Source organism: Thermobia domestica, chromosome 16, assembly GCF_964235325.1.
Source record: "Thermobia domestica chromosome 16, izTheDome1.hap1.1, whole genome shotgun sequence".
Lineage (NCBI taxonomy): Eukaryota > Metazoa > Arthropoda > Insecta > Zygentoma > Lepismatidae > Thermobia > Thermobia domestica.
Genome location: NC_137469.1, coordinates 77,156,456 through 77,173,147, shown reverse-complemented (window position 1 = coordinate 77,173,147; position 16,692 = coordinate 77,156,456). Strand labels below are relative to the sequence as shown.

At 31.2% G+C, this 16,692-nt stretch overlaps 1 protein-coding gene across 1 annotated transcript in view; it reads right to left on the bottom strand.

Annotated features, from left to right (window-relative positions):
* LOC145673177 (uncharacterized) overlaps nt 1-16,692 on the bottom strand; it is a 196,784-nt gene that overhangs the window by 6,284 nt on the left and 173,808 nt on the right. The window contains exons 20-23 of the mRNA XM_081742635.1: nt 16,302-16,413; nt 14,910-15,139; nt 13,874-14,023; nt 1,305-1,482 (exon numbers count right to left, since the gene is read on the bottom strand). Of these exons, the coding sequence (XP_081598761.1) occupies nt 1,305-1,482; nt 13,874-14,023; nt 14,910-15,139; nt 16,302-16,413 (670 nt within the window). The remainder of the gene's footprint in view (nt 1-1,304; nt 1,483-13,873; nt 14,024-14,909; nt 15,140-16,301; nt 16,414-16,692) is intronic.

Sequence of the window (16,692 nt, the reverse complement as noted above, 5' to 3'; positions counted from 1 at the left end):
CTTTCAGAAGCTAAATGTTCCTATTGATTTATAAGACTGCAGCAAAAGAGAACTATATATATTTTTTCCTTCGTTTGAAGTTTTTAAAAGCCTATATACATAAAAACTTATTGTCTACGGGTGCTACGGGAAGAAATGCCAGTGATAATTTTTAAACTGGCTACTTGTTAGATTTATTCTGATCTATTATTTAATATTGCGTATTACATAATTTTAATATGATTTTTTGTCTTCCTGCGCTATTTCATTCCTAATTGTTAAATATATGTTAATGCATGTTCTAGTTAACATCAGTAGCTATTAATGAGTAATCGTTAATTACCTCTTTTAGTTAATATGTTTATTTATACTTATAATAGTAGTAAATTCTGTCAACGATCCTAGGAAAATAAGTGCAGTAACGGAACAAAAATTTAAATCAATACAATACCGTATAATAAAAAGTTATGTTCTCTTATCTTTTAAGGGGTGCGTATGTATTCTTGTGCAGACTTACAAATTCAATAGTGTTACTTTTAGGTTTCTCCCAAATCTATACTATTTTTTTTTATCAATTTTCATGTATATTATTATCTATGGCTAGAAAGACATATTGTTTGAAGTAGGTAATTACAGTAAAACCTTTAAGTGTGATTGTATAATGCATTACGTACAGTGTGGATTGCCAGTTACTTGATAAGAATTCATTTGAAATGAATCATTTATAACTACGACCTATGAAATTATTTGAGTCCTATTGCCTTCGGGATCCTTAGAATGTGCATTCTTAAGACATCACATTCACTGGATACTTTCCTAGTTCATTCAATAGGAGATTACAAAAAATTTTACGCTACCGCCATAAAATATTTCTTCTGTAGTCACAAATTTAAGCCTACCTGGTCTAAGAAGATCCGCTGCATACCAAGTCCATTCAAATCTTTTGTTCAAGCTATGAATTGTTTCTCGAGATAAGGGTACAGTATTCGGAAAACGCTACACAAATAGTTCAGTCATATCTTTGTAATTGTGGTGAAGTAATCACCCCTTTTGAAGTGAGAACGCACGTTCATCCTTTGATAACTTTCTATTCATTGTAAAATTGTTTTATTACAAATTGAAAAATTTAAATCCTTTATAAAATTACTTTTTATAAAATATTATTCACGAACCAAACCACAACGTCTTGTCTACATCAATCAGCTAATACTATTCTAGTCAACTGAGAACTGAGTAAGTACTAGTGTCATGAGACTTATTGCTCACCTTGTGTTCTGCCTATTTAAGTAATAGATTATATTAAATATAGTTAAATAAATTCTTACCGCTCGATCCAAACCCAGCCTGACAGAAAGTATTACAGCACCCAACATAATAGTAGACACAATAAAAATAAGTTCACATGCGCCATTTCGTTTATCTTCCGCTGCAACTCCACTCATCCACGCTATTCCTGTTAGAAGTAGAATTGCTAAGACTGTCCAACGAGTTGTTCTGATAATACTGTGATAAAGAAAACAACATGATCATATATCTAAGAATAACTGAAATCTTTAATTCAAGTAACTAATTATTCCAGTACTAGCAATTATATATAATTGCTAACACATATTTCTGTACTAAGAAAAATAAAATACAATATTAAAAATTTACGAAACACTAACTGAACTAAACGTAACACTTCTTTATGTACATCAAAATTTCAGTTATTTCTCTCATTTCTGAAAAAAAAAATAAATTATTTCAATATCAATCCTTTTTAATAATGATTCATGATCTACACAAACTATGAATTCTGGATTTACTATATTTACTTAATCCCTTAGTAAATCTGCTTTTTAAATTACATTTAGCAGATTAATGCAAACTTTTATTAATGGTTGATAACACTATTTCAGATATCTACAGTTTTGTATGGATACAAAGAACGATGTAATCTCCAAGTCATGTGAAAGAACATTAAATTTAATTGGGAAAAACGAATCACAATGTCTCAAATTATTGTACATCTAGAAGGAGAAGGGATTACTGTGTAATTTGATGTTATGTTTTTCTATTACTTTACCTTACATTTCACGATTGTGCGACTAGTTTTGCATTGTAGATCTGTAAACAATAATATTTACTAATATTTAACAGTTGAGGAGTTTGATGTAATAAGGGTGTAAACGAGTTTATGCCCTTTTTGCATCAAACGCATTTGTGGCTTTTGCCATGCTTGTTTATCCTACTGGTAACATTTCAATTCAATATCGGAATAAAATGCTGCATATTACATTGTTTTATGTAAGAAAAAATACTACTTAAATTTCCAACATCGTTTTCCTCCAACTGCATGTTTCAGACTTACGCCCTTATTGCATCGAACTCCTCAATTATTCCTTCATCTTCGAAATAATTTCCAATTATTTGTTTATTTATTAATGTGCTTCTTGTACCCTGTGTCCAAGTCTCGAGATCTGAAATCCATCATTTAAAATATTATGTAAATTGATTATTCATTTCATTTTACCGTCCAATAAATCTTAAGATTGTCTTTATCATTAAAGTATGCAAACCGAGCTCTATTTTGATATTAATCATTGTCATCAATGGAAGTATTATGTTATTAGCAGCGGAACACGTCACAATTTGAGAAGGTTCCATGATGCACTACCAACAACCTCAGGCAACAATCAGGATTAATAAGAATAATATGAAATCTAAAGTCCAACACAATGTTAATTTACGTAGGTCTGTATGCTGCCGGTACTCTAACCCATTACTTGGGGACGTATGATATACTTGAAGAGTAACTTAGAAGGGAATCCTATTGTCTTTCTGAATTAATTTGACCTTTCCTTGGCCAGCTCACTGGTACAACTTCAGCTTTTAAATAGATCTTGAGAATAACGAAAATTAATATACCAATACAGAATTTTGTCCCTGAATATACCGGCATATGACATACTTGTATATATGTCTTATTTTGAACAATGATTGACTTCTAACAATGTCAGAGAATTTAACAAATTAAAAGTTACGTAAGAAAACTCTGTGTAAATCTACATCTTTTCAGTATTTATAAATTTTACAAGTTTATTCTATTCCAGAGTCACTTCTGTAACACAACTCATTGGCTGTTTCACCTAGGGTTCAACGGTATTTATTTTTATAGTGGAAGCAAACTATATTTTTAATACTTGTAATAAGCAAACAATGTGGAGAATTAGCAAATAGAAACCTAAACAGTTATGATTGTGAGTACAAATAATTCACTAAGTAAGAGTAATCAATACAGTTTATACGAAACAGCGATCTAAACGAAATTCTTCCCTATATAAAAGAAATCTTTCCAGTAATACTAAGTACAGAATTTTCCTCATATTATTTTTGATTTCAAATTGGCCTCAATTTTGATATTCAATGTCAACAGCTGTAACAATAATATTATCAATATATTTGCTAATGTACTATACCCATTTATTAATTATTTTGCAGAAAATTTAAAGAATTTTTGTTATTTTAATCTAGGCAGTGGCTATGTACACGGTAACCGTGTACTCATTCCGTACCTGGTAAGTATAACGACATCACTGAATAACGTAGTAAGCGATGACAGCGCGCTCTACTTGAACTTACACGAAATAGTAAAAACATTTTCTGATTTTGATGCAAAAATCAAAATGGAGAAGCGATATAAATTAAAGTTTCGATATTTTATGTGATTTTGTATCTAGAAAGTTTTAACTAGCTAAATTATTACTATTTAATTAACATAAAACTTGAGATACTGCCGATGTGAGCTGTTCCTTTATTATGCACATTTGAGGTAGTTTAAATGACTATAGTTCTATTCGTGAAAATCGAATTGAAATGTATGATTTTACCACCCATGTTTGTGCCTTGTAAGCTAAAGAGACGGATGATTAATGAAAATGAATTAAATATGAAAGAAAATAGGGAGCACATTTTCAACAAAGTCCGTATACGAATTGAATGCACATATTCTATCTTTTTTGCTAAATTTACTCATAGTTCCTTTAATAATCATTTCTTGTGGCTGCTGTTGTTTCCTCAATGCAGATTCACTTTAGGAGGGCTTACTCGTTATGGCTCTAAACAACATTTTTGAGGGGGGGGGGTAAAATTCGATGCAAACACCCTAAGAAAAACTGCTATTCACTTTCAAAAGTACACAACTTACTAAGTGCGTATAGATTTATAATATGTGCGCAAACAAATGCCAAAAGAGCGATAAGTACGAATAACGCATCAATCTATGCTTTGAGGTCATTACAAGCAAGATTTCTATTTATTCCGGATCAGGGGACAGCGAAGTGAAAATTGTATCACTTTTCTGTTCTAATACCGACTTCATGAGTTAGTAAATTCACCCTAAAGTAGACTCTTGACATAAATAATAATATATAAATTTATGTGCAGATTAAGAATCCAAGGCAATCAAATAATATGATTTTGTGTCATGTTTATTGGTTTAAATAGTATATTAATGCATTCTACACTCTTTATTTTCTTGGCCACTACCCACCAGCTGCATTCAGATTTAAAATATGGGTACAATCTTATATGTTGTGAAATTGAGTATTCCAGTATACATTGTTTGTTCCTAGTGGGTATGTCGCCGAAGTCGCTGAAGTGGACTTTATTCACAATCATTGTAGGGGTAGAAATCTACTGAGTAAATGAGTAAAATGAGTATTCCACTAAAATGAGTATTCCAGTGTCTACTGTTTCCTCTTGAAATAAGTATATTTGGCTTGTGATTATATACAATAGCATATAATGTAGCATACTTATTTTTAATGGTTCTTATGTGGATATTAGATCCCCAAACGCCGCTTTCTTGTCAGATATTTTCTATAATATTGATTATATAGATAGAGAAAAAAATCCTTAACCATATCGTCCCTTTGAGAAGCAATTGATTTCATTAATTTGTTTCAAAAATGACCCTGAATTCTTAACTTGCATCGAACTTGAATCAGATATGGAGTTCATATATTTTTTTCTCTGATGGTAAATTTATTTGCTCAAAATAGTATTCACTTTGGAGTTAAAATAAAGGAAGAAAAATAATATGAACAACAAGTTACTTGAGCATATGTTTTCTTTTAAAAACTTGAATTATATAAATGTATTTATTCCTTTATTTTTCAATTACAGTATTTTATGACTTCCTTTCGAAATATTGTAAGAGTGAAAATTTACTTCCAGTTAAATTTTAAAGCTGCAGTTAAGAATAAGTTAATTTGATAAGGTCTTAATAAGAAAAATGTTTTGGTTGATAAGTAAACTTAAAAATTCTACAATATTAAATATCCAAAGATGAGATATTTATTAATCGATAGATCTCAATGCACTGTACAAAACCATATTTATAGTTTTCGAGAAAATCGAAAAAAATATTTTTACAACCAAAAAAGTAACTAACATTTAATTATACCATCGTCAACCTTTCCATCATGGCACTAACAAGCAAGTACATAGTATGGTTACTGAGATATACTCCCATATTTAACTCTTGAACTTTGCGTTTTCTTAAGTATACTACTGAGGAAGATGAAATACACACATCAATCGATAGATCATATCGAGCTAAACATAATGAGATGTTTGATGGTAAATTCACACGTGTTAAATTTTGACAAAATGGAGAAAAACTAATTTTTATGACGCTAAAACTATGTCGTTCATTGTCATTAAAAATTGGGGATTTCAATCTATTGGAACAAATTGGAACATATTGTTTACTTATTTGTCTATATACTGTACAAGTAAAAAATACAGTATTAAATAGTAGATCGTATCTACTGTTGTTTGTCTTCTATCGGGACACATATACCTGAAAGTGACATACAATCTTAAACAGCGACGCACAATCCCCTAAAAATAAGACACATACTACTTATAAATTAATATTTACTGACACATACATCTAAGTAAAATATCCACTGCATGATGTAAGCTAATATGTAGTGACGATCATGGTATATCTTATGTATAAAAATGAATGTTTTTATGTGTGTGTGTGTGTTTGTTTGTTCGGTGTACAGATTCACACCGTTGTCTTTTGATATACTTCAAAGTAATTTTATTGAAGAGAGCGTAGTCTGAAAGAGACCGTAGCTATGTTGAACTTTTTGGTTTGCTTCCTAAGTAAGGAGAAGCGAGCTTCAAAGGGGGAAAAAGTAGATTAACATTAATGTAAAAAAAAATAAAGTATCTCAAGAATTCCTCACGTTAAGAAGAGGAAACTGGATGTGTAAACTGAATATTTAAAAAATGACTTATATCTGGAAAAAATAATGTGGGGTAAGACACCTCTAAGAGATGGGAAGGAATGACATGTAAAAATAATCAAAAATACTGATATTAGTATGGAATCCATAATTTTCGGGGTCACTGAAATGAATAGTGACACTCCAAATGCCGTCTAAGTCAAAGTACAACCTTCATTGGCATGGGGTAGGCGTGAGAGAAATATAAAGTGCCAAAATGATCGAAATTAGAGTCGAATGCATCATTTTTGAGGTCGTAAGCTAATTAACGACAGTTTCAATGACATTTAAGCCCAAGTTCAGTCAGAATGTGCATATCAGCTGGTGCGAAAATTGACAGGGGCAATGCCGAAGACGTTGCTCGTCGTTATTTTACTTAGATCTCTGTTTTATTGTTCATAAACATTATTCTTCCCCCGCAAAGGCGGAAACTTCAAAGTACAACATCACATACAACAAAGGTGCGACGATAAAGTAACCGAACTTTTACGGAAACATAAAACTGTCTTAACAATATTACTGTAGTATAACAGCACTAGAAATACCTTTGTTTAAGCTTTCTAATAGTACCTGTTTAAACCGGTTTTGTACAGCTTGTCTCTGGGTAAACGTACGACAAATGGATGTAGTGTAAAGTCATTGTAAGAAATGTATAGTTATGTATAGTATAGAAATGTATAGTGTAAGAAATGTATAGTATTGTTATGTTCTACTGAGTCAACTATATGTACTCCAAACCTGCAGCATTTCAATATTTCCCATGAAACCACACTTTTGAGAGACGCAGTAAAATATACGTAACGTATGGCTATCCATGCGTATGCTTGTAGAATTTCGAACATAATGCTCCTGGTAATAAGTTAGTATTATTTTCCATTATTCTATTAAGAATGTATATGCATCTTGCATCTTATTAAATTCGTTTTTAGTTTAAGTTTAGAATACATGCAAAATTATTTAGTTTTATGCTTTATAGCTAACACTTTAAAAAAATCTGAATAGCAATTTAAGCAATTTTTTATAGTGTAATGTACGATAAAATTTGTGATGTGTACTATTTAAATAGAGTGAAGTGTCCAGACAATTCGTCACAGAAAATCCCACAGACCAATACAACTACATGTGAACTTTAGTTGAGACTAATAATTTTATAGAAATTCTGTCTTGCACATGTCACTACAATATTGTGTCATAATCAGTAAATATTACAATCTAATACACAAATAAATATTTAGAATATTTTAATTCTTAAATTTGTAATACAAGTGTAAAGTAGGTAAGACATACCTTTCTGACAGTTCGTTTACGGTTGAGAACAGATTCCTATGAAAGTAATTTTCATTAATATATGAATATAATGTATTTCATGTGTGTTAGCGTTGGAGCTATACTAGTTTCCTTTACAGAAAAATAATAATAAAAAAATACTTATTCTAAAATATTTGTTAGTATTTTTTGAAAACCGGGATAACTCTTTCCAGCATCATTTTTAACAAGGTGCAGCTCATTTTTAAATAGTAATATTTAAATAAAGGGATTTTATATTTGCTTAATATAATTAAATATTTCTGGTTTTCGCAAAAATGCTTATGCTCCAGTTTAATCAGTCTCTCGTTCTCATATAATTTCACGAGAAGTTACAAATGGTTGTATTTTCATAGGCCAACACATACATCTGTTTGAATGATTAGACCCTATTATAAAGTGAAAGATGTTCTTACCAAGTATATTTTTATATCTTGCAGATAATCACTGTCTCTTCAGTTGGTAACGCGGTACATGCATACTATAATTCATAGTTCGAATTTTAACCCCTCTTTCAACATCAAGGCTATATGGGACGTGTAACCATGTACAGCTTAACAGGGAATACGAACCACACGAGCTCGTATTGGTTAACTATATAGCCACAGAGGATCTCTCCGTACAGTTAAGTCGACTCATACCTGACTCACAGATTAGCGACCCTGTCTTTATGACAACTGCTATTTGGTGTTGGTTCCTGTACATTCTGTTGTAGAAGTGCTGTAGATTTTGTGTTTCATATAAACTCGACAAGAAGAAATTACATAAAGTTGTCTGGTACGTTTGATGCTCAACGTATGAGTGTCTGGCCATGAACAATATCGTGACCAATCTAACGAATTTAGGTATTCATAAACTCTGCAATGAGATGAGGTCCGTGTAATTATACGATTTTCCTCGCTGTATGCAACAAGTAACTCATGTCTAGGGATCCCATATTTCTAGACTAAAAAACCGAGACATACCTACATGGCAAGAACTGGCTTTCTTTGGAGCTGTAAATGAACTAACGATTGGCGTATGGTTTCATTACATTTTGGAATATTGAAGACATTTTACCACGTTGCACATTTTTCTCTTCTCAGATGGTGTCTTCACAGACGATAACACATAGTCATCGTGCGCACATATCATGTCAAGTAATAGTTCGAGCAAAAGCTCTTACTTCCAAAATCTTCCATGGCCTCACAAAATTCCAGGATTTTAATACTATTGACTCCTGTGGGTTGCCACGAACAGCATATACAAACTCTTGAGGCACTTCCACTCCACCTCTGCATTGGAGGAAGCATTCATTACACGTAACTTGATCGGTCATACCAGAAGACTACTAACCCATATTTCACTTCTTCTGCGTTGGGTTCTGCTGTATGAAAGGTAAAAGGGGTCCTACATGTTATTATGCAGATACTCATGATTCAGTGATCGGTCGTTGCAAATAATTCACTTTATACTAGTGTCATGAGAGAGAAACAGTTTCTCTAATACAGCAAGATGACGCTATTGTCAATACTGCAACTAAAAGCTTATATAAATAGGTCATAAGCATAGCGAACAAAGAATTAGTCATCTCAGTAAAGCCTATATAGTACTAAATAACACCATGATTGGCCTGGATAATCACCTGAAGTCTGGTTGAAAGTGGCTTCATAAGGTTTTGTAGGAATATGACATCACTGAATTCATTAGTTCATCAGTAGACCAGTTCCAGTAAAGTATTTCTACGTTTCACCCGCTGCTCCAGATAGTACCACATATTTCGAACTGTATTTATATCTATGAACCTTGCAGGCCAGACCAGGTATGACAAGGTGTCTGAATATTATTTAAACTATATATACACGATTTGCTCCCTGCGAACATGGCAGTTAACAGCTTCGAAAATAGTAGTCTCCACTTCATTATGATGCTGCAAAATGGCAACACCCGGTTACTCAGAGTGTCTAAATATACATGATTGATGTTGAGATTCATCTGCTTGGATGAATTTAAATCATGATAGGGAAAACGCCACATGCAACCGCAGAACTTGCTCCAGCTTGAGCAACGTACTTTACATACTATGGATAGAATGATTAGTTGGGCTTTCAGTGCACTCGACGCGTTGTATCATGGGAATTTAGACAAAATGAGATTCGTCAGACAACGTATTAGATGTTTCCAGTTTGTTATAGTCCAGTGCCTGTGTTTTCGAGACAATTGAAGACATGCACCTTAATGAGCCATAGTAAGAAACTTCAAATGTTCACTGCATAGGTTCCCTTCGCAATATCATTTCATAAATTAATTGGGATGTACTTCCATTCACGGACTGTAACAATTCCCGTCGGGCTTGAAAATCATTATCCATGACCGGGCGTAAAACTTGTTGGTAGTCTATCTGGGTTAGGATTTTTTCGAGGCTACAGTTCTGAAGCAGTTTTGCGTCTACTTGCCTGTTAGACTATTCCTTAGATTCATTTAACAACCCAGTTCGATACAACAACAAAACAGGAAAACATGTTTTGTGTGTGTCGATTGGCATGCCCAAAATCAAATGGTCCACTTTATGTCGCTCTGTTAATCTTAGTTCCATCCATCTTTAACGAACTGTTTCGACATATTAACTCTAAATATCTGCAATTGGCATGCACCAGTGATAATGGGTCATTTAATCATGCGCTAATATCAGTGGAATGCAATCTTCAAATTTAGAAAAGAACTAATGTTATTTCTAGAGAGGGTAACTAATTTTTGTATGATGTGCCCATATTCTATTAACAATAATGTGCTGGTCTTACCTAAAACCCCAAACCTTCTCTTTTTCTCGAGTAACTAATAATATATACGTAATATTTTGTAGTTAAAAAATATGATATAAAATGCAACTATAACATATGACGATTGAAATTAAATCAAACTTTCTAAAATGTTAAAAAAATAAGGATGTAGTACTAAAGAGTATATCAAAAATAAATCTCTTATTGTACTATTCTTCTGTTTTGGTCATTAAATAAGAATAATTTTTCGAGCCCGAAAATTGGTGTATTTTCAATTTTACTTCTATTGATAGTAGAATTTTTATTTTTAACAAATAAACTGCATAAATACAAATATTGAATATAATTGTATTTATTTTTAATTTATATTCATTTGTTTATTTGTTTGTTTTATGTGACGTTAAAACTTGGCTACTTTTTCCAATAATTTAATCATATACATTATAAGTCTTGGTGATTATAAAATACATTAAAGAATGGCTACAAAAGAAAAATGATTCTAACCTACACATTCAATATATATAACAAAATATAAGTAATTAACAGATGAATAGTATGAATGGGAGTAATACATAGAAAGAGTATAAGATAAATTAATAACTTGAAATAAAATACACGAAGTTGAGATTGTATGTTGGTAAACAAGTGTCATCGTAAAATAAATACATAAATCCATTTGTCAGTGTTTGATAGTATGGTGAGATTAAATTGTCTTAGGAATAGTATTTTATTGGAATACATAAATCCATTTGTCAATGTTTGATAGTATGGTGAGATTAAATTATGTCTTAGGAATAGTATTTTTAAATAAGAGTTTAAGAAAATCAGCGGTTTTCCTTATAAAATTTAGTATTTGTTTTTAAGTACTGTAAATGAAATTGCAACCAGCAAGACAGATTTTCTTGTGAAGAGAATAATATTTGTGTACAATTTGTCACTGGAAATCGTTAAATTTTCACGAATTTTCTGTGACGATATTGTGAACAATTGTCATTGGTGTTATTTTTGTAGGGATGTTACGTATCTACATTCTCGTGATTGTTGATTTTCAGTGACAAATTGTCCGTCCATCGAAAAGTGCGATAGTGAAGGCTACTGTGAGAATTTTAGCAGACAACACAGCGCTACATCATTGGGTTTTACTCATAATACAGCAAGCAAGAATAGTAATTATTATTATTAAGGCCACCTCAGATGAACAAATCCACGGCATTGTGCACCACCAGGACATAGATCACTATTATACATACATCCAACATCCGACGCAAAAATTCTGCGCAGTTTTGCGTAGTTAATTTTAACTTGTTCAATCTTGGAAGTTCTGCGAGGGTATGTAGCCCTAAGTAAGGAAATAGACATTCTGCTATGTTACAACAATTTAGAAAAAATATTTATAAACACTCAAAGTTCTGAAATACGAGATATTAACATTTTATCATTATGAAACACCAATGACTATTATCCACTTTTAACCATGAAATGTTTTTTTATATTTATGAAAAAATTATAATTAATTCAGAGACGTGGCGAAAGTTTTCGATAAAGCACTATCACAGAAAAGTGAGTTTGTGCCATTAATAAATTATTTATTTTACAAATATCAGTTTTACTTGATACACTTTTAATTAGGATTATGATGTAATAACTATTCGCCACATCTACTGATCAGAAACAAATAAATATTATAGGAAGTAAATTAGTAAATATAATATTAACCTTTAGTGACATTAGTGTTTAAAATAATGTATTACTTGATTTAACAAACCGACACATACCTATTAATTTATTATCCATAAATTCACTTGCTGTTGCTAATGATAGAGGTGTGCTTAATGGTACTTACATGTATTCGATAGCACTATATTTAGTTTTCTATTTATGACGATTTTGAACCTATAGTTAAAGGAATACTCAACTTTAACATACTTGTACTTCAATTTTAAGTAGCATATCTAATTAGATTTTATTTTTGATTTGACAATAGGCCCTAAGAGTAATAGACGAAAATTTTATTTATACATTATTGCGGTATGATTTATTAAATTGTGAAAATATATAGTTATATTAAGTGGAAAGATGTAGTTTTCCGTAAGATCGAATTGTGATTTGTTGGATAATGTTGGTGATTTGAATAGTAAATTAAAATTTAAAGTAACAAAGTAACGAAAACTTATAGCAATAAGTTGTCAGTTAGCAGTAATTTAGATACTAAGAAATGTTTCTGATGTCAAATAGTCAAGAACATAGTTACCGATAGGCATAGGTGAATTTACTTTGAAAATGACTGCAGAACTTATATTCTGCAACATTGAATATATTGTTTTTTTGTACTTTCTACGGAGTCATTACTCAACTCGTCATGCAGGTTATCCAACTAATAACTGTCAAGTACGGTATTATATTTGTATGGCAAGAAATGCAGGAAGAATAAGTTAAAAACGTAATTTAACATGATAATTATGTTTTTTATATGGGATATAATTAATAAAAGGTTCAAAACGTATGAAAGAAAATTGTAAAATTTTCATATCTTAAAGATTGTGGATTACTTTCTCTTCTTTTTCTATCATTAACAGTATTATCATTAATAAATTTAAAAGCTTATATCACACTATTATATAGAAGTTTCTGGCCAAAATATTCAAATCCACGATTTGTTCTTTATTACATTTTCCTTTTAAAAATCTATCATATGGAAAATGTATATAGAACGCAATCGCCAAAACTAATTTGATTTTGACCAAACTTTTCACTGTAGTAGATCTTAACGAGTTTAGTATGTACATGAAATACTGAGTGCATGCCTTTTTTTAAGGTTTGTACGCCATCAAAATTGGAATTTGAACAGTCCATTTTTTTTGCAGAAAAGAATCTCTAATTATTATTTGGAACAAAAACAGATGGAACAAATCAGTTATTAAACGATAAGTTAATTTGAGACAAAAATAAATTAATGATGAAACGGTTGATTAGCTATGTTGCAAATGCAATGTATACTAAAGATTTACTTTAATAAACAGATGAAGGACATTTTTTTTTTCGAGATAAGGAAGGTCCTAGTATGGTAGTCATAATTTAGATATTTATTAGTGATAAAGTAACACAACTCCTGAAAGTCCTGACTACTTTTTGTAAGCACTGACTTAAAATTCAGAACAACAGCTATCCTAAGAGGACAAAATATTCAGTGTGGAGTTGTGTGTTATGAACTTTGGCTACTTTATCATAAACCTCATGATATGATAGAGAACTGTCAATTTAATTCTCTCTCTCCATCTTTCTCTCTCTCTCCCTCTTTCTCTCTCTGTCATACACACACACAAACACAATCACGCGTGCCAAAATAATAATAAAAATACCTAAATATACTACCTACACTTTATGATCAACAGACATAACCTATCTTAATCACATAAATCCATATTAAATTTGTGTTTGCTATAACATTAATTCCTTCTAGGTTGCGTGAGTTATTAATTAGTCCTGAAGAAAATCCTACTAAAATGAGAATAATACTATGTAATATTGAAATAAATCTTGTTGACTTACAAACGCCTTCCTGCACCAACTGGAGTGAGTCGTGGAGATTTGGTTTCAGCAACAACTGATATAAAAATTAGAAGAGCAGCAATACCAAATAACGTACCGTTGGGCACAATACTTGTGTAATAAGCTTTCGTATCCATACAAAGCCAACAACTGTAGAAGAAAAGTACATTAAATTGGTATCTATCAGTGTGGTTATTGAAAATATTAAACAGACTTATAATACACACAAAACAAACTATTGCATTGTAACAACCATTTCTTTTATTAAATCCAGATTTTAAGTAAAGACCGTCGCACCCCTGTCTTTACTTTTGTATTCATAGAGATTGTAATCTCAAGGAGAACATCTCTTTTGTCATACATATTCAATCGCAAGAGCGACGTTTATTCGGAGTTTTCTTTTAAGGTTTCAGTATACAAGGTCTTGAAATTTGGTAATATTGTTGAACAAACAGCTGACATGTCTGCCGATAAGGAATTGTTACTTTGTTAGTGAGTAGAGAATTTTCTATTTTGAATTATACAGAGATCGAGATTAGTACAATACACTTTATGATCCTCAACTGAAAAAATAAGTAAGCAAAAGTTTAGAGTACTCCTCCAAAATATTACAAAATATAATGTATCACGTTCCTTTGCAGCTTTCAGTTAAACAATTTATTGAATCCTCATGTTAATCTTGTTGTAAAAGTTAGGTCTCTATATAAACTTTTAATATATAATCACTATTTGAGTTACACTGAAAGGTAATGAGCAGATTTTTATCTCTTAGAACTTGGAATTCGATGTTAAAACACATTGCAATTGTAAGTACATTTCCCTGGAAAAAATCATTGTGCAACAACTTATTTAAAATCTCATTACAGCCTGCAAAAGAAAATATGTGATGGTATCATGATGTGTAATTAAATATCTGCTTCGTTCCTATACACGCATATGATTGACAAAACACATCTTCAATAAATTCTTGAGCACATTTTAGAAAATTGTTCATGTGTTCGACATAACTTTAAGAAAAAATCATAATTTTACTTACTTTGCTCTGGTAGTATTAGTGTAATCATCAATTACAAAAGGTGCAGTCAGAAGAACATATATAAATGGTATTCCAAATCCGAAGGCAAAGAAATAGAGGAATCTTTCTATCAGTTGACACCTGACGAAAGGTACCAGATTACCGGCAATGAACAAGCTTTCCATCGCCAGGAAAGAGAAACAACAAAGGAAGAAGAAATGGAGGGCAACTGCAGTCACTTTACAGTTATTCTGGAAAAAGATTAAAATAGAATCATTTAACTTTGTGTTAAATCAAAATACCTTTTCAATCATAAAGTAAACGTTTGGTTTTAAAATATATAATTAGCGTATTTTCAATGTTGATTCTGTTAGCAATTAACAATTAAGCCTCAGTATAATCTGCCAAAGTATATTCGCGAATGGCATTTGAGACTAATGTTCCAACTCTTCAGATGATTCATAGTGTGATGGATTAAAATTTCATTGTCTAGATTATGAGCTTGTCAGTAACATTCTTGTGAGTTTGATATAAGATACAACTGCAAGACAGAAGGTCTGATCAGATGACAGAAACACTCAATTGTGAGTATTCCTTTCAGCAGAGAAAAATGACAAAAATAAGAAAACTGGGTCGATTCTCCCGACAAATCAAATGTTTACTCCTTCACTCTGACATGTTTCTACCATGATCACTTATGGTCAGTTCAACTCCTTTTCACTTTGCACAGGATAGTAAGAAAATTTTAACTTACCCTGTATTTTCTTCGCAAAAAAATATTAAGTAATTTTTGAGAATTGGGTAACTTCTTATATTGGTCTACAATTACAAACTATTATCTTCAAAAATACTTGTCTATAGTTATCGGTTCTAATATAAACGATACATATTATATACCATGGATTTGTATGTGTCACGTAATTTGAAATCGTAAAAGTATTACATAATAAATAATATTTGAATATAAATTATTATTATCATTGCTTCTGAATGACAGGCAGTCCATATTTACTTTTTAATAATTGTTACGTATAATTTGTACAAACTGACAATCTGGTGAATATACCTTTTCGCCGCATCTTTTTGATAAACATTCTGAGGCTATGATTTCACAAAGGTCACGATTAATAAGTACCTTCTCGATCGGTCACAATACTGAGCAGAATCCCACAGATAGTCTGCCTGCTTTATTTGTCACAGGAAAAACGATTGCTTTACTGCATTTTTGGCCGCACACAAAATGCATTACTCTAACTATACTTTACAACAAAAGTTTACTGACGCCACAAAGTATTTTCCATACTAACAGCTTTAAAGATGAACTTCTTTAATTATATGAAAGTATTAAATGTTTGTTATTTCCTTTAATGTCTAAGTATATCCAAACTGAAAGTTAGTTTCAAAAATACTCACTTCACTAATATTTGATAAAGGGCCATCTGGCAAAGATAAAACAAGTGTAATGTAGGCCAAGATCAGCATAGACTGGAAGCATACTTGCGCGACTACATCAGACAATGTTGATCTGAAAGAAACATACAATAATTCTATCTCTGATATGAGTAAGAAAACATAGATAATCTTTATACTTTTCGACATCCACAGTTATATCTTCAAACCATGATAGGAATCTCGAAAACGAGCTATTAATTAATAATGTCTCGGTCGAACTTTTAACATTTATAAACTATTTTTCATGATAAATGGGAACAATTATTGTTATTGCATACTAATAAATGTGAATTATGTTATGAGCCTTTAAGATATCTTATGATTTTCTCACTCATATTTACAATTGCCATTA